Here is a 24169-nt window from a genome sequence, read left to right on the forward strand (position 1 = left end):
TTTATGAAAGATACTAAAAACTAGACCAGAAAGTAAGTTGACCAGAATGCTGAAGCATCTGGAAACCATTTAATACCAGACATGGCTGAAGGAACTGGGGATATTTGAGCTGGAAGAAGGACTTAGGAAAAATTATCTCACATATTAACAGAAATAAATTTCAGCTCAAAATGAGGGAGAATTCTCTTTTTTAAATTCAGGTAGAGCTATTTTATGACTTAATTGGGTTATTTAAGGAGATGTAGTAAGTTTCATTTTGTTGGGTTCTGGAAGACATTTGTCGAAGATTTGTGCCTGAAAGTAAGAGAAAAATGATCTCTCTAGCTCTTCTAATTATGTGACTTTCCTGAACAGTCCTACCATTGTTCATTTTCTAGAATTTTTCATCAGGCATATTCTTCCTCAAACACTTTGAAGTGCTTATTGCATATCTTATAGACCCGTGCTGTTCAATGTTGTGGCCACTGGCTACATGTGACTGTTGAGCCCTGGAAATTCAGCTAGTCCAAATTGAGATTTGCAATAATTACAAAATGTACATCAGATTTAGTTTGTAAAAGAAAAGGGTGCAAAATACCTCAAATTTTTACATTAAATACATGTTGAAATGATAATACAATATTTGTTAACAATGTAATAATAGTCCTTGTTCTTAAGGATAAGGAATTATAATTTCTATATTATAATTTGCATAAAGTGCAAATGATTTGCATTCCATTGTGAATTTTTCATTTCAGTGTTAATAATTTGTCAAATGGTCACATTTTCTATTCTGACTATGCCTTGTATTTTCTTTCTGCTCACATACTGGCCCTCCTTTTCTTCAGGGTCCTAGTTTTTCTAGTCCATAGTCTCTTTTCTCTGAACTGAGCATGCGTACCTCTCACTTGATGTTCATTTAGTAAGCATTAAATGTCTACTGCATGGTAGGTACTGGGAATATGAAGATCAAGAGAATATAAATATAGTCTTTATTTATTTATTTATTTATTTTTTTATTAAATCTTTATTGTTCAGATTATTACATTTGTTCCTCTTTTTCCCCCCCATAACTCCCCTCCTTCCAGCTCCCACCCCACCCTCCGCCCTCACTCCCCACCCACTGTGTTCATCCATAGGTGCACGATTTTTGTCCAGTCTCTCCCCGCATCTCCCACACCCCTTTTCCCCCCAAGAATAGTCAGTCCATTCCCTTTCTATGTCCCTGATTCTATTATAATCACCAGTTCATTCTGTACATCAGGTTATTTATTCACTTGATTCTTAGATTCATTTGTTGATAGATGCATATTTGTTGTTCATAATTTGTATCTTTACCTTTTTCTTCTTCTTCCTCTTCTTAAAGGATACCTTTCAGCATTTCATATAATACTGGTTTGGTGGTGATGAACTCCTTTAGCTTTTCCTTATCTTTGAAGCTCTTTATCTGACCTTCAATTCTGAATGATAGCTTTGCTGGATAAAGTAATCTTGGTTGTAGGTTCTTGCTATTCATCACTTTGAATATTTCTTGCCACTCCCTTCTGGCCTGCAAAGTTTCTGTTGAGAAATCAGCTGACAGTCGTATGGGTATTCCCTTGTAGGTAACTGAGTTTCTTTCTCTTGCTGCTTTTAAGATTCTCTCTTTGTCTTTTGCTCTTGGCATTTTAATTATGATGTGTCTTGGTGTGGTCCTCTTTGGATTCCTTTTGTTTGGGGTTCTCTGCGCTTCCTGGACTTGGAAGTCTATTTCTTTCACCAGGTGGGGGAAGTTTTCTGTCATTATTTCTTCAAATAGGTTTTCAATATCTTGCTCTCTCTCATCTTCTGGTACCCCTATAATTCTGATGTTGCTACGTTTGAAGCTGTCCCAGAGGCTCCTTACACTATCTTCGTATTTTTGGGTTCTTTTTTCATTTTGCTTTTCCGGTTGGGTGTTTCTCGCTTCCTTGCATTTCAAATCTTTGACTTGATTCTTGCCCTCCTCTGGTTTGCTGTTGGGAGTCTGTATAATATTCTTTATTTCAGTCAGTGTATGCTTACTTTCTAGATGGTCCTTTATCACACCATCGAGGGTCTCATTAGATTTCCTGTACATCTCATCAAGTTTATCGACAGACTCTAGAAGCCTCTTGAGAGCAATCAAAAGTGTGGTTCTGAACTCAATATCCTCCCTTGATAGTTTTGTCCTGTTTCTTTGTCTCCGCATTTTTTTACGCTTTCTTGGTACACCCCCTAGTGGTCTTTGTGCACAGTCTTGTTGTAGTTAAGCCTTGATTGTTATAGTTAATACTAGAGGGATTTGACCTCCAGGCCAACTGTCTGTGTTAATCAGCTGTGTCTGCAGTGGAAGAACTTGTGTCCTCTAGGGAGGTGCTAATCTAGCTTTTGCCTGAGGCTATCCGGCAAATGCCTCTGTGCAGGGCTTGGGCGGGGCGGGTCCCAGGGGATCAACAGGGCGGAGGAGGGAGCAGTTATGGCAGCTCTCAGTCCGTCCCCAGGGGCTCTGCCTCTCTGTCCCAGCAACAGCTGCAAACCTCGGAGGGACCGTAGCCAGACAGTCCCGCTTCTCCCGTTTGAGTCTGGGTCCCTAGAGACTCGCCCGGATCTGGAGCTCTGAGTCTGAGGCTCCCTCCGGATTGAAACAGACAACCGCGCCCTCAGCCACCAGCCCGCGCCGCGCGCGCACTCCGCACCTTAGTATTTTACTTCAGCACTGCGCCTCCTCTGATTCTCGGTTCCTCCTAGTTGTAGAACTTCCATTCAGCCAGCCTTCCTGTGGTTCTGGATGATGTCCGTTCCGTCTTTTAGTTGTATTTTTGAAGTGGTTGTTCGAGGCAGCAAACTCAGGCGTTAACCTATGCTGCCATCTTGGTTTCTATAAATATAGTCTTTACTCAAGGTGTTTATAGAAGAGTTGAGGAAGAAGAGAGGTATAGAGGTCTTACAGATGTTGTGATAAAATTGTACAGGGAACATTGGATCCTAGAGGAAGAGGAATGGCTAATTCTATTTAGGGTTGACTGTGGGGGAGGAGGTACTGATAGGGGTTTTCAAACATGAGTAGATATTAGGTAGATTTCAGACTGTGTTTGGGAGGGGCAAATGGCTCAGAACACCCAGGACTGAAGAGCAGCAAGATTCCTAATGGCCTTCTAATGTTACTTGTACATGCCTTGTGTTGTTTTTGATACTCATTATCTTTTTAACTGCTCAAGGGCAAGAACTGTGTGTTGTATTATTTTGTATATTTACATAGGATTTCTGTGTTGCTAGTAGGATTATTTAATTACAGTAAGAGGGAACTATTTGTAGGTCCAAAATAGGAAATAGGAGAGACAAAAGATAAGCTTCTTTGTCCTCGTTTATGTATTTTAGTATGAACTATATTCCTTAGGGTGGTAATATTGGAAGAAAGGATTTTCACTCTTTTGGTGAACATTCTTTATATTGCCACTTTTGAGGTATACTTTTTAAATAGTCCTGTTCAGCTAAAGAGATAATTTATTAATCTCAACATTTAATATAAATTTCTTTCAAACAGAATACAGAGTCAAAAACGTTAAGTCCACCTGTTATTGAGACACACTCTACAATTGATCTACATGAAGATTCTTCCGGTGTAGTGGGCAGTGAAAACATTGAAAATATTTCCAGTTCATCTACCTCAGAGATCATTCCAATCTCAAAACTTGAGTAAGTGATTAGAAAGAGTGAAAAGAAAAAGAATATCATTAGATAGAAAAATTTCTTTATACAGTCAGCTTGCTATTCACATTTGAAGTTTACGCTATATAGCAGACCTAAGTTATAGTGCCTATGTTTTTATTATTTTTTAGTATAATAATCTTATAATGATTATTTTGCTGTCTAATGCAGTGAAACTGATTAGATTCCAGCCATGAAATCTCTATATCATTTAGGTAAAGTGAGGTTCTAGTTATTTAAGAAACATAATACTTGAGTGATCTTTTCTATAATTATCAAAAATTCAAATATCAGATTAGTCATTAAGTATCACTATGTCATTCCAATATATAGTTATGTGTTTGTGTGAATACCTACCTTTTTCAAATTGGATAATAAATATTCAGAACACTTAGGCTTAAAGTTATCTTAATTTAGAAAACCTATTACGAAATTCTCCTAGCTCCTTCGAGCAATAGTACAAAGAACAAAATAAAATTTCCTTAATACTACTTTAAGGATTTCCTTTATCAAATGAGTTAATATATATATATACACACACACACACACACACAGTGCATAGGACAAAATCTGGCACATAGTAAGAATATATGTGTCAGTTAATACTATTATCATTACTTTTTCTTTTTTTTTCTTTCTTTTTTTACCACAAGCACTTAAAAAAACACACCACACCTATTCTTCTTAAGAATGTAAGGGCCGGGGTGAAGGAACTGTACACAGAGATGTTCCAGTTACCATTTAGGAGATATGCTTAGTATTTAAAAATTTTAAATACTAAATGCTTGTTCCAGAAAGAATTCAAGGCTAGATAGTATATATCTGAACAGTATCTTATTTTCTCATTATATTGAACATGACTCTCTAGTGAAATGGAAGTGATGTAAGGAAAAGTATTCTTTTCTGGCTTAGATTATGTTTTGGAAATCACTGATACCATTTAACTTATTCTACGTAACGTGAATAAAATTACCAGCTTGTTGTTTTTTTGTTCTATTTTTAGTGAAATAGAAAAATCTGGTACTATTCCTATAGCCAAGCCACGCGAAACTGAGCAACCTGAAACTGACTGTGAAGTTGGTGAGGCCCTGGATGCCAGTGTTCCCACTGATCAGCCTTCCTTTGTCAGTCCCCATGAAAGGTGGGTGTGAGCAGCAGTTGCCTTTGTATGACTCTGTAGTAACAGCAGTGTCATATTCGACTGGGCTTTGGGAGACGCTTGATTCCACTTTTTGATTGAGAGAAAGCTGATCCCCGTGTGCTCCTTTTTCGGTTTACTTTGTATGTGATAATTGTAACAGTTTAGATTGTATAAATTTGTTATTTAATTAAAATTTGTTTAAATGTCTCTCTTGGTTTCAAATAGCCTTGTTGGCCAGCATATAGAAAATGTGTCGTCTGCACATGGCAAAGGAAAGATAACAAAATCAGAATTTGCATCAAAAGTTTCAGCAAGTGATCAGGGTGGTGGTGATCCAAAATCTGCATTGAATGCTTCAGATAATTTAAATTTAAAAAATGAGGTAGGTATTACGCATTGCACTATTTTCTAATTTGTTATTACGACACATTTTTGTTGTTAGCTAATCTTGTAATTTGCTAACCATATTTGCCATAAAATCAGGGGTTAAGTATAAGTAGTTAATGAAGAATGTGAAACAGAAGGGAGCTGTGCTCCCTGAGAGCAAGTTTATACTTCATGGTACTGTTGCCAGTACACTGTTTATGTGTAAGTTGTTTCTCATATGAACTCTTTGATTACATGCAATTAAGTGGCTTTCTGCCACTATCACCCTTTGATATCAGATACATAAAGTCTTTATTTAATTAAGCAGGTTCTAGAGAGCTATATAAAAGCAGCTATGACTATTAAATTTAGATATCTTCAGAATATTAGTTTAACTGAATAATACAAGGTTAAATTTAGGCTCTTCAACCAGAATTATTTCAAAGGGATGTTTTACCTTTCATTATTTGTGTGTGAAATACTAGACCGGCTTACCATATGGAAGAGTGATTCTTACCATAAAAACAGGGCTCATCCCAGGGTGGCAGTTAACTTTCCTTTCTCCTTCTGAGTTCTACTTTGATTTCAGATAAAGGCCAAAAATGTCCTCTTTGGAACTATTTAAATTGCAAAGGATGTCTTTTTATTCTGTGAAAGTTAAAATCTTTGTTTCTTTCAGAGTTCTGATTATATAAAACCAGAAGAAATTGACCCTGCATCTGTAACAAGTCCCAAAGAACCAGAAGATATACCAACTTTTGATGAGTGGAAGAAAAAAGTTATGGAAGTAGAAAAAGAAAAAAGTAAGATAGCACTGTGATTCCTTTTTATTTTATTTTTTTATAAAGGAACTGTTAAATATACTTTTCTCTTTTTAATTAGTAAAATAAAAGAAAACTTTGAAAACTTTTTAAAGATAATACTTACCAAAATGCTATTAATTACCTATATGTAATTTATCTATGTATAATTACATACAGCTTAATTCTAATTAAAATTCATTCTTGTAAATTACTCTGAGGATAAAATAAGGTAAAGATAGCAGAGCAGTGATTTCATCTTAATTTATGAGAGAAAAATTAAGGTATGGAAAGTTCTGAGTCATAAAGCTTTAAACTGTAAATACAGTTGGACTAAAGTTATTAACTTTCTTTTTGCTCTTGTAGACCAATTCTCAGAGTTAAGAATTCTTGATATTGGGGACAAAGATAGAGGATAGTAGCATTCATCCTTAATAGAATTAAATATGTATTTTACATTTTTAAGAGCTTTGATTCTTGTGGATGAACTTCACTTTGTGTTATTTAAGCATAAGTTAAGCAATGTGGATTTTTGTAGCTAATTTGTGTGATTGGGGTATTTTAAAGCGATTGAGGTGAAGCATTTTGAATTTCTCAATGGGTTTTAAAAATAATCTCTTAAGCATTAAAACCTGTTCATTTCTAGACAGCATCCTGTTGCTTTTGAGATCATTATGTTGCTGGGTTATTTTCAATCATAATCATCATATATATGTTTGTAATAAGGTTTGTCTGCAGGCCAGTCGATGCATGCATCTTCTAATGGAGGTCTACATGCCACAAAAAAGGTCCAGAAAAATCGAAATAATTATGCCTCAGTAGAATGTGGTGCCAAAATTTTGGCAGCTAATCCAGAAGCCAAGGTACTTAAGTATAAAATTTTTCTACACATACAGGAAGCTAGTGACTTTAATAAATATAGGCAGTGATTTTCTGGGGACTATATTTTAACATGAGCTGTTTCCTAATGCACTAATAAATGTAGGATTATGCTTTTAAAGATCTCTTGTGTGAATTAAGTTATATTTGTTGATATACTGCACTCTTTATTTTTTTCTTTTGAAGACTATTTTTTTAGAGCAGTTTTAAGTTCATAGCAAATTAAGAGGGAGGCACAGAGATTTCCTATTCCCCCTCCCCTTACACATTACATTGCCTCCTCCATTATCAGTATATCCCCCACTAGAGTGATATATTTATTACAGTTGATGAACTTACACTGACACATTATTATCATGCAAAGCCCATAGTTTTCAATCATACATTTGGTGGATTTAGACAAATATGTAATGACATGTATCCATCATTTTGGTAGTATGCAGGGTATTTTCACTGCCCTAAATATCCTCTGTGCTCTGCCTATTCATCCCTTCTTCCCCCAATCCCTGGCCACCACTGATCTTTTTAGTACCTAATAGTTTTTTCTTCAGAATTTCAAGTAGTTGGAATCATACAGTATGTAGCCTTTAAGATTGGCTTCTTTTACTTAGTAACATGCATTTAAGTTTTGTCCCAGTCTTCTCATGCCTTGTTGGCTCATTTCTTTTTAGTGCTGAATAATATTCCATTGTCTGGATGTATATCACAGTTTATCCATTTACCTACTTAAGGACATGTTCCTTGTTTTTAATTAAACCTGTGTGAAATTTTAAAAAGGAAATTGCCAGTAGAGAATCATTTTTCTTTATAGTAATAGACATTTAATTTCAAATGTGTTTTAAGGCTAACAGTGCTATAGCCATAACTGGTAATTTTTAGCCAAATTAGTGTTTTTTCCCAAATGAGTGTTTCAGAGTCAGGTGTATTTTAAGATCTAAAAAATATAAAAATCCTAGAAAGCTTTAGAATTGAAATAAATATTTTTACTTAAGTAATTTATTCCTTCCCCTCTTTTTAAACTAGAGTACGTCTGCTATTCTTATAGAAAATATGGATCTTTATATGTTGAACCCTTGCAGCACTAAGATTTGGTAAGTAATATAAAATTTAATACAATACACTCTATATATCCTATATAATAAAAGGCTAATATGCAAGTTGTCCTCTCGGGAGTTTGACTGACCAGGAGTTTGACCGCTTGCTATGACGTGTGCTGACCACTCGGGGGCGGGGCGGAACGAAGGAAGGCCCCAGCCGGCAGCCAGAAGGCCCCGATCGGCCCTGATCGCAGGCCGGGCCTAGGGACCCTACCCGTGCATGAAATTTTCGTGCATTGGGCTTCTAGTATGTACATATTATATTAAACTTTTGTATTGGGGTTAGATTGCTTTGTTCATGTAGTCACTTAACAAGCACTTGTGATTGATTGGTGCTGGTAATGTACTTACCTTAGGTCCTGGAATACAAAATTAGGACAAAATGCTTTTCCTATGAAGGAGGTAAAAAACAAAACAAAAACCCCAAACCAAACCGGTGACATCTAGCAGAGTTCTGTTACTAAAAGACAGAGAAGAAAATGTGAAATAACCAATTAGTGTTTATTAAATAATTCTATAAAATGGAGATAATAGCCTTTGCAGTTTAAGGATGGATTAAATAATCTAACGTGGTATCTGACCCAGGGTGAGAATTCAGCATTCAGCGCAAGTCAACTTGCTTGCTTCATGAGTATCTCTTTGACACCTGATTGTTTTACCATTTCCTAGAACTTGATTCTGTTGTTGTCCAAGATTAAACACAATATGTTAATTTTAATGCTTTTGATTTATTTAACATTTGTCGGTATATGATCTCATTTTATGTAATAGTTTATTAAAGTATTGGGTGCTAGATGTCATGAGTATTTCTTTTCTCCAAATGCCATATACAGTTTTAGTTTACACACATGGCATCATATTTTTCATTTTTTTCTAAGCAGCAAGATTTGTGGCATTTTTCCATGTCCATAAATATAGGTCTCTGGCATAATTTTTTGATAGCTTTATTGCCTGGCCAGCGTGGCTCAGTGGCTGAGTGTTGACCGATGAACCAGGAGGTCATGGTTCAATTCCCAGTCAGGGCACATTCCCGGCTTGTGGCCTTGATCCCCAGTGGGGGGCGTGCAAGAGTCATCTCATCATTGATGTTTTTATCGCTCTCTTCCTCTCCCTTCCTCTCTGAAATAAAAAAACACACATTAAAAAATAAAAATAAAAACAGCTTTATTGAGGCATCATTGGAATACAATGAACTACATGTACACTAAACTGCAACATGTCAAAGTGTACAGTTAGTTCACTTTGACATTTTATGTATGATACCGTAACCCAATAAAGATAGGGAACATATCCATCTCCCCCCAAAATTTTCATGTGCTCCTTTATAATTTTTCCTCCTACCCCCCTCACCACAGCCATTACAGATCTGTTTTTTATCACTATAAATTACATTTTCCACATTTCTATAAAATGGGAATATATAGTTTCTTGTGCCATTTTTAACAGCTGTCTGGTATTTTATTGTCTGGGTGGGCAATGAAATCAGTCCTCCTTTGTGAATCCTCTATGCCAGTGGTCGGCAAACTCATTAGTCAACAGAGCCAAATATCAACAGTACAACGATTGAAATTTCTTTTGAGAGCCAAATTTTTTAAACTTAAACTATATAGGTAGGTACATTGTTATTAACTTAATTAGGGTACTCCTAAGGCTTAGGAAGAGCCACACTCAAGGGGCCAAAGAGCCGCATGTGGCTCGAGAGCCGCAGTTTGCTGACCACGGCCTATGCTAACCATTTAGGTTGACTACCATCCTCAAACCCCAAACTGTGCTTTGATGTATTAAAATATATCAACAAGAATGAATGTTTGGAGTCATGTATCCTTTGGATAAATTTCTAAAAGTGTATTGCTAAATCAAAGCCTGGGTATATTTTGAGACAATATATATGCCAAACTGCCCTAGACTAGTCAGTTTATATTAATAGCTGTTCTTAGTGAGATCATTTCTTCTCTAAGAATGACCTTTCTCATTAAAAAAAATAATCTTTTAAAAAATATTATGGCATAAAATCAAGATCTGTTTATTTGTAGTCTCCCCTCCCCCACTAAAGATATGCTTGGGAAATATTGTTGTTCCCTTATAGATAACTAAGGCTGCAAATCCTCCTCCTTCCTTTTTAAACGAGTCACTTTATGAACATCTGGTTTATGCAAACTATTAATGTAATGTTTAATATGAACTGTTTAATTGGTTTATCTAAATTGTCTTGTTTTTTTTTTTTTTGAAGGTTTGTTATTGAACTTTGTGAACCAATTCAAGTAAAGCAGTTTGATATTGCAAATTATGAATTATTTTCTTCTACCCCTAAAGACTTTCTGGTTTCTATCAGTGACAGGTAAATTCTAAATTGGATTCTATAACATTTATGCTGGATCTCTAGAATAAAATTTTTTTAACTGGATCACTTTAAAATTTTAATTATTTTATGTTTTATATTAATGTATTAATTTATAGGACCAGTAATAATACTACTGTAGTGTAGGCACTTGTTAAGTAGTTTACTTTCATTAACTCATATAGTGCTTCTAACAACAATATATTAATTGCCTTCTAAGATGAGGTCTTTTGAATGTTCTTAAAAAAATGAGTAATTTATATCATGAATTTATATAATGAGGTATATTTTTGTTAAAGTATATTTTGAAACTTTTTTGTTGGTGTGTGTGATGATAAAAGAAATACTAAACATACTTTGTAAGGAATTCGGTAAAGAGCCACAATTCTGTCAACCAAAGATAACTATTATTAACATGTTATATATTCCTTCATCTTTTCTATGTATTTATTTACTAATCCTACAAGTAAATTCATTTTTTACTGCTTACATCCTGAGAATATTCTTTGTCTTTTAAACAGATTATTTTAAATGAGTATTTAATATTTTCTCCCCAATGGAGGAGTTTATTCATTCTATAAATACTTTTTGAGTGCCAACAATGTGCCATATAGGATGCTGTTATTTATTTAACCATCCTTCTATTATTGATCATGAAGGGTTTTCCATGGCGTTTCTTCCCCACCTCACACTGAGCATTACATATTTTGAAAATAAATCTTCAAGACCTCTGAGAATTCCATCCATTTTTTCCTCCACTAATCTTGCTCAGATCACTTTTCTCTAAGCTCTAAATATTTATAATGTCAAATGGCCATATCAGCTCTGACAGTGTGTGTGTTGTGTTTTTGTGATAATAGAGCACATGCTATAATAAATAATAATTTTAGGTTTTTTATATTAGATTTCCTTTTCAAGATGGTATAGCTATATTAGATTTGTGAAATGCAAATGTGATTTTAAAGGGTCTCTTCTGTTTCCCTGTCCATCAGTATTTTTATTTATACTTTATTTCATCACGCACTGGTCAGCACAGGAAGAGTAGCACCTCCTTCTTCCACAACAATCTGGCAACTTCCTGCTTTACAACCTCCAGTTTACTTGAAAGCCCTCTCAAGAAGCAATCCTGATCCCATTTTCATCTTCTTGTCTTCCCTTCTATTTGATAATGGTGTGATTTTTTCAAAACGTTCTTTCTCCATAAAAAGGAACCTGTCAGAGTTTTAGTTGGAAAAGAAAATGTATGTATTCCACTCAATATTTAACTCACATTTAAACTATGTTAAGTCACTATGTTCACCTGGAGCGGAAAAAAGTATTAATGATATATTTTGAAGATGTGATGGGACCTCTCAATATGTGTTTCATGATTTTTTACAAGAATATTTCTATTTTCTAGGTATCCCACAAATAAGTGGGTTAAACTAGGGACTTTCCATGGTAGAGATGAGAGGAACGTCCAGAGTTTCCCTTTAGATGAACAGATGTATGCAAAATATGTGAAGGTAATGTTTACACATATGAGACAGTGTTCCAGAATGAAAACACACCTGTTACTCATACTTTATAACCTCACTACACCTGCTTAGAAATTAGAAAAATTAAGTGGAAATTTACTGAAGTATAACATTTAATTAAAAAAATTTTACTTGGATATATTATTTTCTGAGACAAAAGTAATATATTCCCTTTGGTGTTACTGGAAACCTATGCCAGTTTTTTTGATATTTGTGGGAGTCTTTATATAAAAGCTCATCTTCATAATATCATATTTCTCATTTCAAAACCTATATCTGTTAGTCACTGAAGTCTTTAAAGCAGGTCTGACTTCTTATTAGAATCTGATTTTTGAGTCATTTCAACTTTACTATCCAGTTATTTGTTGTTGTTATAGATTTTGCCTTTTATGTTCAAGTAAAATATTCTGTGTGTCCAAATACCAATTTCAAATAAAGTCAACTTTTAAATGTTTTTATTCGGTATCCCTGCTGCTTTCTCTACCAATAAGTCAAGTAGAATTATCACTCTTGAATTGATTTAGACCAGTGATGGCGAACCTACGACACGCATGTCAGAGGTGACACGTGAACTCATTTTTTTGGTTGATTTTTCTTTGTTAAATGGCATTTAAATATATAAAATAAATATCAAAAATATAAATCTTTGTTTTACTATGGTTGCAAATATCAAAAAATTTCTATATGTGACACGGCACCAGAGTTAAGTTAGGGTTTTTCAAAATGCTGACATGCCGAGCTCAAAAGGTTCGCCATCACTGATTTATACTAAATATGGGAATTTTCTACTCTTCTCCTCCTTCCTTTTTTTTCTTTAAAATAATAGCCATACTTTAAAGTACCATTGTGTCCATAATATGACCTTCTGGAATGACAACAGCTCTAATTTCTCCCTTTTATTCCTTAAATGTGGAAACTTATAGCTACTAATTATCTTGTGGGATTTTACTGTCTGCGTCTTGTTAAGCATATATTAAATTGGCTTTTATAAGTGGGTAAACTTGTAGTATTCTTACTCAGTATAAACATGCTAAATTCTACTTTTAAAATAGCTGTTATTCTCAGAAAAATGAAGGTACATTTTCAGTTCCTTTTAAAATGAATACTGAAATAATGGTTTAATGGCCTTTTTATATTAGCACAGTTTCTACACTGTGATGAGGGAAAGCATTGACAATTATTTGGCAGGTGATACAGTTGTATTTAATTTTATAATTCATACAGTTGACATGTTATGAAATAATTCTGAGGATCCTCTTTTACACCATCTCCTTTGTTAATAATGAAACAGCATTTTCTTGTAGCATAAAAATATGACAGAAAAATCTCCCTACCTCGTCTTTTGATGGTGGGAGATGATAGAGCATTTTGACAATTAGTTTTCTAAAAAGTTCTTTTCAGTAGAATTATGTCTAAAACCAAAAAACATTAAATGTCATATAAATTTACCTTGATTTTTCATATCCCAAAAGAACTAAACCCAAATCTACAAAGTGCTCTTTGGTGTCTTATATTTTTAAAGAGGGTTGATATGTATATCTTCTAGTGCTTAAAGTTAATGCCTGCCTTATCAGAGTATACCAAAAACTCATGCTTCCCCTAAAACAATTTATGTACAATATTGTAAAATATTTCATTTTATGCTAGTTAATCATTTTTTTCAATATGTGTGTACATATGTATATCAACATATGTATTAGTATATAAATTCATTTGTAGGTATATATATGATACATAACAATATTTAAAGTAATATAAGCCACAGGTTGTTTGTAGAGACTTTTTTACTTTTAGAAAACTTTCTTAACTGAGAAATAAAACAGCAGCAATGAATTTTAGGTTAACTTAATAGCCTTAAAGTTAATTTATTTCATCACAGTGAGATTGTACTTTCTAGTTGTGATGATAAAAATTTAAATCATTGCTTTGATTTCTGTAAAGAATTAAGGGTACTACAATTTTATCCATCAAAGTACATTGCTTTCTGTACTTTAATTGTGCAATAAAATTTACAAATATTAAATGTTGCTTATGGCATGTTATCCAGACTTTGGAACTGATTTCTTTTTCTTTTCCTTTCTCTTGCTTCAGATGTTCATCAAGTACATAAAGGTTAGCAACCTTCTCTTTTGCAATATTGGATAATAGGGCATGGCATACTACTGCATGGCAAAAAACACACAAACCTTTACAAGTACTGATTTTGGGGAAATGAGAACTTTATTTTTAGAAATGTTATAAATGAAAATCTGAGTACATTGTTGGATAATCTCAGAGCACGGTGTTAACTTCCCATTTCATATGCTTTTATTCTTAGGTGGAGTTGGTGTCCCATTTTGGATCAGAGCACTTTTGTCCATTAAGCCTTATAAGGTAACACAGAACAAAATACATTTCTGAGTGGTTTATAAATAAAGCGATACACAAAAATCCCAGTATGTTTAAAGTGAAGAAGTAATTTTCTATTAAGTGAAGTTAATACCATGGAAATATAAGCTCCTAAACCTTTTTTGCTCTTGAATAGATTTTAAGAAAATGTCAAAATTTCCTCTGTTAAGTAAAAATAACGATCATTTTATGTGTTGGGTTTAGTTTACTTGTGCTGTTTTGCTATCACAGTAATACAGGAGACATTTTAGACCAGGGGTGGGCAAACTTTTTGACTCGAGGGCCACAATGGGTTCTTAAACTGGACCGGAGGGCCGGAACAAAAGCATGGATGGAGTGTTTGTGTGAACTAATATAAATTCAAAGTAAACATCATTACATAAAAGGGTACGGTCTTTTTTTTTTTTTTTTTTAGTTTTATTCATTTCAAACAGGCCGGATCCGGCCCGCAGGCCGTAGTTTGCCCACGGCTGTTTTAGACTAATGTCAGAACTTGGTCATTATATTTGTAAATGCCTTAAATAGGTTAATTTTACATTAACAGTGGCTGACTGCAGTGTAAGGAGCAGTCTTTTTTTTTTTAAATATATATATTTTTTATTGATTTCAGAGAAGAAGGAAGAGGGAGAGAGAGATAGAAACATCAATGATGAGAATCATTGATCAGCTGCCTACTGCATGCCCCCACTGGGGATCAAGCCTGCAACCTGGGCATGTGCCCTTGACTGGAATCGAACCTGGGACCCCTCAGTCTGCAGGCCGACGCTCTATCCACTGAGCCAAACCAGCCAGGGCAGGAGCAGTCATTTTGAAGTCCAAAAGCTAATGGCCCTCAAAACATGACCAAAGTTAATATATTTCACCATTTTTTGTGAAGAGATGACTCTTAACTCTGTTTTGTTTTGAGAATCTTTAATGAAGTTGTTGTTAATAGGGTATTTGGCACTAGCATGGTGGAAGAATATGAAGAAATTGCTGATTCCCAGTATCAGTCAGAACGTCAAGAATTATTTGATGAGGAGTATGGTAAGAGACTATTATGTATATACTAGAGGCCCAGTGCACGAAATTCATGCAGGGGGTTGGGATGGGCGTCCTCCCTCAGCCCGACCTGCACACTCTCTCAATCCAGGACTGCTGGCTCCTAACCGCTGGCCTGTCTGATTGCCCATAACCACTCTGCCTGCCTACCTCATTGCCCCTAATCACTCACCTGCCTGCCTGATCACCCCTAACCACTTGCCTGCCTGCCTGATCACCCCTAACCACTCGCTTGTCTGCCTGATCCCTCTAACCACTCTGCCTACCTGCCTGATTGCCCCTAACTGCTCGCCTGCCTACCTGATCACCCCTAACCACCTCTGCTTCGGCCCCTGCTGTGGCTTCTCCCGGGAGGTCGTTTGGCTGTCCAGTCTAATTAGCATATTATGCTTTTATTATTATAGATTTTTTCTTTTTTAAATTGTCTAGTAATGGGTAACTATAGATCAGTTTAAAAAATTAATATGATGGTTATCTTTAGACTTTAGGTTTGTTGTTGTTTTCAACCTTAACTAATTTTTTCTTAAACCTATTTTCTAAAATGATTTTCTACTTTGTAACTTGAGTTGTCTTCCAAGCTTATCAATCAGTATTTGTAATTGGAGCTTCCTTCCATAATATCTGTGCTATAAATTACAATTCTTTATCTATGCCAGGCCCAAAACCTATTAAACTCATAAGACAACTGAAATAGTAGAATTGAGTATTAATTCCTTTGATTTGCTTTGGAGCCAAAAGCAAGCATATTGAAACCTGAGACTTTGAAAAACACCTGTGAGCCTGAAGTAACCCCCAGGAGGGTTTATGACACTCTCCATTTCTACTTTATCATTTCCTACCTAGTTTTAAGATCTCTTAAACCATAATCTGAACAATCTAAATTTTCCCTTCAGTTTTTCTATAAATGAAATGAAGACATTGTGAGGGGTTTGTAAAGTACATTGAAAACTTGAATAAAAGTCTTATAAATGCTGATTAAAATTTTGTTAATCAGTAGAATTACTTTCCTTGGTTTATATCTATTGGATAAGTGACTTCTGAATCTCATTTTCTTTTTGTCAACATATTTTAGATGTATAATGAATATTTATTATAAAGTTTGTTTTAAATGTTAGCTGACTTTGACATAATCTGAGCTTTCAAACATATTATGGAGATAGTTCTCAGTGTAAGTACCTTCATTGTCTCTTTAAACAGATTATCCATTGGATTATAATACTGGGGAGGATAAAGCCTCAAAAAACCTTCTTGGTTCTGCTACAAGTAAGTACGTTGGGGGTTTTCCCAGTCACTGTTAAAGTGTTTCTCAACTTTTTCTCCCTGACATATGTGGTCATTTTGTTGTGGTGTAGTCTAGGAAGCTCATCCTCCAAATGTTCAACTGTGAGTTGAATTTAGATACTGATTTTTGAAAGATATTTCTATGGAAATAAAATTTAAAGGATGGATGAAAAGAAAGAGGAGAGGTAAAAACACAAGCATAAGTTAGTTCTACTCTTAATTAAGTGCTCATAATATTAGGCAAATTCCTTACAGCGAGGAAAGGAGTATGAATTCACTTAGGGACAGACTTTTAAAGAGGTCCCAGACCATATGAGTAGGAGCAGCTGGGTAACCATACTGGATGGGAAAGGAATTTGAACTGTCATTTCAGAGGTCGTTACCCATCAGTGAAATCCTACCAAGTGAGGATTCTTTCATCTCTGGATATGATTAGTTTCCTATTTAAATATAAAGGCTGTTCCATAATAATGATTCCCAAAGAGTAGCAGTAATAGTAATATTAATACACTCTTTGTAAACTATAGAGACAGTGCCTATGATTAGTGGTTTTGTTCTTGTCATTCCAACCTACTATGTGAACCTAATGGTAGGCTAGCTAAGGAGACTTCTGGAAAAAAACTGTTACTGACTGACACTTTTTTTTACTGTTAGAATGTGGGTAGGTATAGTTTAATGTTTGTTATTTTTTATTCCTGAAGAATGTAAAAGTACTAGAAGAAGCTTCCTTTTTATTTGGAGATTAATTTAGTAGAAGATCTTAGTAAAATAGGTTAACTGCTTGTGCTTTTTCCTTGTTGTTTCTAGTGAGTTAAATTGCTTGAGTCCCAGTCTTACAGCCCATTGACTATAGCTCTTTTAGATACTTACCCATAGTACATATACTAAGCATATGTACCTAAGACACAGTATGTGGAGTTGAGTCATTTCTCTTTCTCTTTTATTTTCTTTTTCCTGACTTCCTCTAGACTTGGGTGGATTTTTTAGTCCTCACCCAAGGATATGTTATTGATATTTAGAGAGAAAGAAAGGGGGAGAGAGAGAGGTAAACATTGATGTGAGAGAGAACTATTGATCGGTTGCCTCCCATATGTGCCCTGACGGAGGATCAAACCCACAACCTTTTTGGTGTACGTGATGCTGTTTTGCCTACCTGGTTATTAATATTAATTTTGATGTCCTTACATAAGTATTTAAAAATTCTATGTTATGTAATGCTCTTCATAGTTCAGTGTTGCTGAATTAGCTGTGAGGAAGCATCATTATTTTATAGAGTCAGAAAATAGTCAGATAAAAGTTCTCTAATTTTTTTGAAGGTTACTGGAAAGAAGGAAGCCTCTTAGGGAAATAATGCCTTAACTGTAATTTTAGATAAAGAAAAACTCATTGATATTCTTGGTTTCTTTTTCTATCTTCATACAGGATTAACACATAGATACCACTAAAACCTAGTTATAGTTTAGTAGGGGTATTTCCCTATTTGTAGTTACTACCCTCACCAGTGTATTGGGTTAATTAATTAGGTATAGAATCTGTTTTAGATCCTACTTTTTGGATTTTTCTCTTTGAAGGTGTATTTCCTGTTAACACATCATTTATTTTTCTTTTTATGGCTCTTGAAGGGCAGTCCATTTATCTTCCAGTGATCTAGGTGTTGGCAGAATTTGTATAGTGAGACTAGATGGGTGAGAGGATGTCAGCTGAGCCTAAGCATAGAAAAAGGGGTTTTAAAAGATCTCCATCTCTAAAAGATCTCCGTCTCTTGAAGTTTCAGAACGAGAGAGGCAGTGGGAGCTGAATTATCATAAGGCTGGTAGGTGTGACCTAACACTGCTGCCTTCTATGCCTGTGTCCTAGTTTTCTCTGAAGAGTCTGGGACAGTTTTTGCGTCTGAGCTAAGTACCGCCTCCAATGTGGTGTAACTTTAAGGAATAAATAACAGAGAGGAATCAGGTCAAAGAGCTAGTCTCTGACACTGGAATGTCCAAGTTTGACTACAATCATCACCACATTCTAAATTAGCTCAATTGGCCGATTTTGAACCTAATTTATTGCTGGTATTTACGTAGCATCTCCTAAACAATTCTATGTCTTTAATCTTCATAGAAACTCCTTTTTCCTTTTGCTATTGAGTTGTTAGTAGCCATAGGGAATATATGTCACCAGAGTGTATTGCTTCTGATGGGACTTGGTTATCAAAAAGCATGCATCCTGCATATTTAGAAATTCTTGATATTATATAATTTACTTATGCCGAAAAGGAAGAAGTTACTTAGAACGGGGTTCTTGGCTCTGTGTGAATGTGTGTGCCAGTTCTGGCAATTCTTCACCTGATTCTTTCGATTACATTCTTGAACCAGAACATTTACATATTTTACATCAATACGAATTTTTCATATCACTCTGCTCTCTTTGTGCGTTGTCCCGTGGATTTTCCAGACCACTCTCTATGTTGATGTTCTTGCAAGTCTGCCTTTACTCCTCAGTATGGTCTGCCTTTTGTTAGAATGGCAGATTTGCTGAAGGCCAGGTTTCTGTGTATTTGTTTAAGACAAAGTATAGTTTTTTTTTGTTTTTAAAATTTTTATTTTAAAAATATATTTTATTGACTTTTTTACAGAGAGGAAGGGAGAGGGATAGAGAGTTAGAAACATCGATGAGAGAGAAACATCGATCAGCTGCCTCCTGCACATCTCCCACTGGGGATGTGCCCACAACCAAGGTACATGTCCTTGATCGGAATCGAACCTGGGACCCTTCAGTCCGCAGGCCGACGCTCTAACCACTGAGCAAAACCGGTTAGGGCCAAAGTATAGTTCTTGTTAAAAGTCAAAGTATTTTTTTATGATTGTATATATTTAAAGTTCTAGAAGGAAGAGAGAGTGAAGCACGCTGCAAAGGTGGATTAATGCACAAAGGAAGAAGTAGACTTTTTGTTGGTTTGTCTTGTTCTGTTGTAGCATAGGTCGTCTGTCTTCTGTGTCAAAAAGAGCAGTTGCTGTGCTGGACACTGAGTACAACATACAGATATTTGGTTCCTAGGAGGATTTAATTCTTAAAGGGAAGATATGGGATGAATAGTTGCCCAACTCAAAGATAAGGGGGTTAGCTAATCCAGGAGAAATTAGGGAGAGGTATCTAACTTGGCACTATCTTTCAGATTATTACCTTTGCCTATACTGAAGGCTTTTTAGTCACCTCATGACCATTATGGCAGGCTGTCATGTGTTTAGGTCCAGATTGAGAAGGGTCAGAGTAGAATATTCACAAAGCTGCTTTCTCTTGAAAGCAAAAAATAAAAAGACTACATTTGGCAGTGTTCTCTGAACATAGCAAAACCAGTTCTTGTAGGTTAGCTGGGTTGAGAAAGTATAAATTTGCTAAATTTTGCTTCTGTTAACTTAAGTGGCCCCTGAAATGATGATAAATAATATTTTAAAGTGATGGATAGTATAAATCTTCTTTACTGTATGTGCTAGTATTAAAATTTAGCTTAAAATATGCTCCAAAGCTACTTTCTTTGTACAGATTAATAGACATGTTCTTTTCTTAAATTGTATATAATAAAAGGGTAATAATGCAAACTGACCAAACGGCAGAACGACCTGTTGCTATGACGCACACTGACCACCAGGGGGCAGATGCTCAATGCAGAGCTGTCCCCTGGTGGTCAGTGCATTCCCACATGGGGAGTGTCGTGGGAGCCACTAAGCCGTCAGTTGGACATCCCCTGAAGGCTCCCGAGTGCCGGGCTGAGGGACCCCCCCCCCCCCCCCAGTGCACAAATGTTGTGTAGCTGGCTTCTAGTTCTTTGATGATAAATGCCAAAAAATTTGAAATCAGAGGTAAGAATTGCTCTTTGAAGCACAAGGGACTAGAGCAGGGGTCCTCAAACTACGGCCCGCGGGCCACATGCAAATACAAATATTGTATTTGTTCCCCTTTTGTTTTTTTTACTTCAAAATAAGATATGTGCAGTGTGCATAGGAATTTGTTCATAGTTTTTTTTTAAACTATAGTCTGGCCCTCCAATGGTCTGAGGGACAGTGAACTGGCCCCCTGTTTAAAAAGTTTGAGGACCCCTGGACTAGAGCATAGACTTGATTCCAGCATTGACTGAGCTGCAGCCAGCAGGCTAAGTAGAAGAGCCCATACTGCTATTGCACTATTGGTTGACATTAAAAGTGGGTTTATGAGGAAATAACAGTTTCCATTGCTACTTCATCTTCGTTTGTGAGGGTATATGGAGTTTCCATTCCTGTTTTTATCTCATGCTGAGGCATCTCCTTAGTCCTCAGAACTAAGGCTGCTTCTCTGTTAACCAGTTTGCCAGGCCAATGGACAAGGTTGACCTATATAATCTTAGATATTCAGAAAGAAAATACAAAGCTTTCGTGTGTCATACTAATAATGATTGGAAACAGTAGCCCTGCTTTGTTGTCTTTCAGACTGTAGAATCATATTTATGTAAAGATCAAAGTTCTACTGGTTATAACTTTTGAAGCAGTCTAAAGTAGTAGTCCCACTACTTCTCCTACCATAAAGCACACATTTAACAGGATCAACTCCAGGCGACAGTTCCCAGCCTTCTTGCTTGGCCCGCTTTTCCTCCTACATCCTTTCCAACTCTTCACATCTGTGGTTTTCATGGAAAGAGTGATGAAAACCCTGTGGATCTCTCTAGGAATCCTAAGGAGACTAAGATGGAAATACTGCTGAGGCTTAATATGTAGCCCATGCCAGATCTTAGTATTTTAATAGGAGAAATACCTGATACTGATGAATTAATTTCTAGTGGCATGTCAGAGGTTAGATTGGGGATGGAAGTTAATGTCCTTGGAAGTTCCATCATATGATGGAAGGAAGCCAACTCTTTGTTGAGTTCTGCTGTTTTGTGCTCCTCCCATACCTTCAGTTATTTAAATAGATATGAAGGTTGGCACCACTGTACTCGTTATTCAAACATCCTCTTTGGAAAGAGGCAGGCAGAGTTAGCAAATATGTAGATTGCTCTATGTCCAACACTTGCAGTTTTATGACTTTTATTGAATCTGCCTATGCTCATACTCTCCAGTTCACAAAAGAATTTGTGTGATTACTGTCCATAAAACATTGTCAAAAGTTATCAAAGAAAATTGATTATATGCAGTATTAGTTTGGGGTTTAATCACATTATCAGTAGATAGTTTATGTTTATAGTTGAAAATAAAATCTTTCTGTTGCCCTTTGGATAATAATCTTTTCATTTTGTTTATTTTTACCTATGATAATCAGCTGTTTAGGAAAATCTTGTTTCCTTGGGCTTTTTGGTTTTTGTTTTAAACTGTAGAACGTTCTTAAAGAAAAACAGGCTTTTCTGTAAAATACGAATTTGGTTGTCACATTTCTTCCCTGTCTGTATGTTGAATTAAATTTGAATTTCGTAAGGCTGAAGACAGTGTTTTGGTAAAAAGTTTGGGGAAGTTTCTTTTTTTTTTTAAGTATAGTTAACTTTTAAATTCCTTCTGAACATAACAATTCAGATTTATGCTTTATACTTTTTGGCTGAAATTTGTGTCCTATATTGGACTTACATAGTAAGGTGAATAAAAAAGTAATTAGTCCAAAAAATGCAAAAAGACCATTATAAATGGTTCTTTGATGATCTGATATTAAGTCATATGAGAATATTTAGGTGTATTGGTATTTCTTTCTGATTGAATTTTGTTTTAGATGCCATTCTAAATATGGTGAATATTGCCGCTAATATTCTTGGAGCAAAAACTGAAGACCTGACAGAAGGTACCTAATACTTTTATGGGTCTTTTAAAATATCTGATACTTGAGGGAAAATTCCTAGTTAGGAAAATTAGTTAATAAGCCAAGCAGTTTGATTTTTTCATTCAGAGATACAGAAATGATCCAAAGGAACCTACCAGTCTTCTGTTATTCATTGTTTATTTCAGTTGCACAAATTCTCTTTTATAGTAGGATCCTGTCTTTATAAAATTCATAAATTTGTTTTTTGACTCTTCCCTACTATAGAAGTAAAATGATCTTATCTCTTTCCTGAGGTTTTGGTGCCCTAATGGTACTTCACCTATGCTTTATTTAGCAAATAGCTACTCAATTTAGAAAGCAATCTCCCCTCTCCCTTACAGAATGCCAAATAAGAGTGTTATTAACAAGGAGAAGTAATCTTGCCGTTTAAAAACAACAACTTAGTTCTAAGTACAAACTTAAAACGACCCATTTATTTCTTTTCATTCTCTTTAGAAACTCTTTCAGGTGTCTAGAAGGCATACGGAAGTTGCTCATCCTACTTGCTTTAGTTACCTGAGAAGCTGAGAAAGAATACACATTATTTGTGGTTGTGACTTGTGCAATCATTTCTTTCTAAAAGAACATGGATGAAAATAGTCTGCAGTAGCAATCCTATTTGACTTTTTTCTTCTATCCCGAGAAATTAAAGATCTTTATTTGCTATAGTGAAATATTTTCTTGGTATAGCTTTTAAAAATTAAACTCAACATGGGCATCTTTCTTACAATAGGAAATAAAAGTATATCTGAGAATGCCACTGCTGCAGCTGCACCCAAAATGCCTGAATCAGCTCCTGTTTCAGCTCCTGTTCCTTCACCTGAGTAAGTTACATCGTGATATTTGAGTTCTCTTAAAATGGAGAACCAAGTCTATTAGTATATAAAAAGTACTTGTGATTTGTGAGTGAAATGATTATTATCTATAGAAACCTTCAAATCCTGGGGCAGACATGCTACAGCGACTTAAAACATCTTTGAGTTGCTTTTGGGTAGTAGGAATACATTCACTCCAGACCAACTATTTGTTGTTTTGGTATTATGTATTACTTTTATTATTCACAATACCGAATTTTTTCCTTATTGCAAATAATTGACATAACTCTCCAACATCAGTTTGAAGATAAATTTCAAAGGCCTGTTTTTATTAAGTTCAAATTTAAAAGCATTGATTAAATATCTGTGCTATGTCTAGAAAACTATGAAGGGTACCTGAAATACGCAGAGCAGTGACTCCTAATATGTGTTTGTCACACAGCAAACTTACAGTGTTCACTTTCTCAAATCGAATGATATAGGTCTTTTCCAGGTTGCAGTGGGGCACTTTGGGCAGTGATGTATGTAATTAACATGTATGTATGTAACATATAGAATATTCTCTTTATTTATTTATTTTTTGGTCTTTTTTTTTTTTTTTTAACCAGAGATGATTAAAGTGTTTGGCACCTCTACTTCTTATCTATAACAGATAAGCTCATAATGACTTGGTTAATTGGGTGTAGTTATCATAAATTTAATTTATACATATTTCATTGGATATACTCCCTGTAAAACTTTGAAAGGCCCTTTTTCCCCCCAGAGATACTCTATTTAAAAGTATAAGATATTTGAACATGAAACAGTTCAAGGTATATATGTAATGACGCAGGCAGTGGGTATGCTTGGAGCTGTAATTCCTAAGTATTGTATAGTTCAAAAATGAGCTTTTCGTGCTTTGAAGGGCATGTGACAAATTTGTATTTTCCTGTGTTAATTTTTTTTTATTAAAAAAGTCCTTACACAGGATATTTTCCCATTGATTTTTAGAGAGAAGGAAAGACAAAGAGAGAAACACAT

General features: G+C 35.2%; 1 protein-coding gene across 9 annotated transcripts in view; it reads left to right on the forward strand.

Annotated features, from left to right (window-relative positions):
- The window catches only part of SUCO (SUN domain containing ossification factor), a 53244-nt gene that overhangs the window by 12549 nt on the left and 16526 nt on the right, over positions 1 to 24169 (forward strand). For 4 of the 9 annotated variants that reach the window (XM_023753938.1, XM_023753939.1, XM_006088908.3 and 1 more), the window contains exons 4-17: positions 3524 to 3675; positions 4691 to 4828; positions 5054 to 5210; positions 5874 to 5997; positions 6721 to 6857; positions 7897 to 7964; positions 10201 to 10308; positions 11708 to 11813; positions 13917 to 13937; positions 14143 to 14198; positions 15148 to 15239; positions 16452 to 16517; positions 22248 to 22316; positions 23068 to 23158. In XM_023753938.1, the coding sequence (XP_023609706.1) occupies positions 3524 to 3675; positions 4691 to 4828; positions 5054 to 5210; positions 5874 to 5997; positions 6721 to 6857; positions 7897 to 7964; positions 10201 to 10308; positions 11708 to 11813; positions 13917 to 13937; positions 14143 to 14198; positions 15148 to 15239; positions 16452 to 16517; positions 22248 to 22316; positions 23068 to 23158 (1385 nt within the window). Of the gene's footprint in view, positions 1 to 3523; positions 3676 to 4690; positions 4829 to 5053; positions 5211 to 5873; positions 5998 to 6720; positions 6858 to 7896; positions 7965 to 10200; positions 10309 to 11707; positions 11814 to 13916; positions 13938 to 14142; positions 14199 to 15147; positions 15240 to 16451; positions 16518 to 22247; positions 22317 to 23067; positions 23159 to 24169 lie in introns of those variants that run through there. The other 5 variants (XM_006088909.2, XM_006088911.3, XM_006088910.3 and 2 more) reach the window with 5 other exon arrangements.

The sequence above is a fragment of the Myotis lucifugus genome, unplaced genomic scaffold (assembly GCF_000147115.1).
Source record: "Myotis lucifugus unplaced genomic scaffold, Myoluc2.0 scaffold_54, whole genome shotgun sequence".
Classification (NCBI taxonomy): Eukaryota; Metazoa; Chordata; class Mammalia; order Chiroptera; family Vespertilionidae; genus Myotis; species Myotis lucifugus.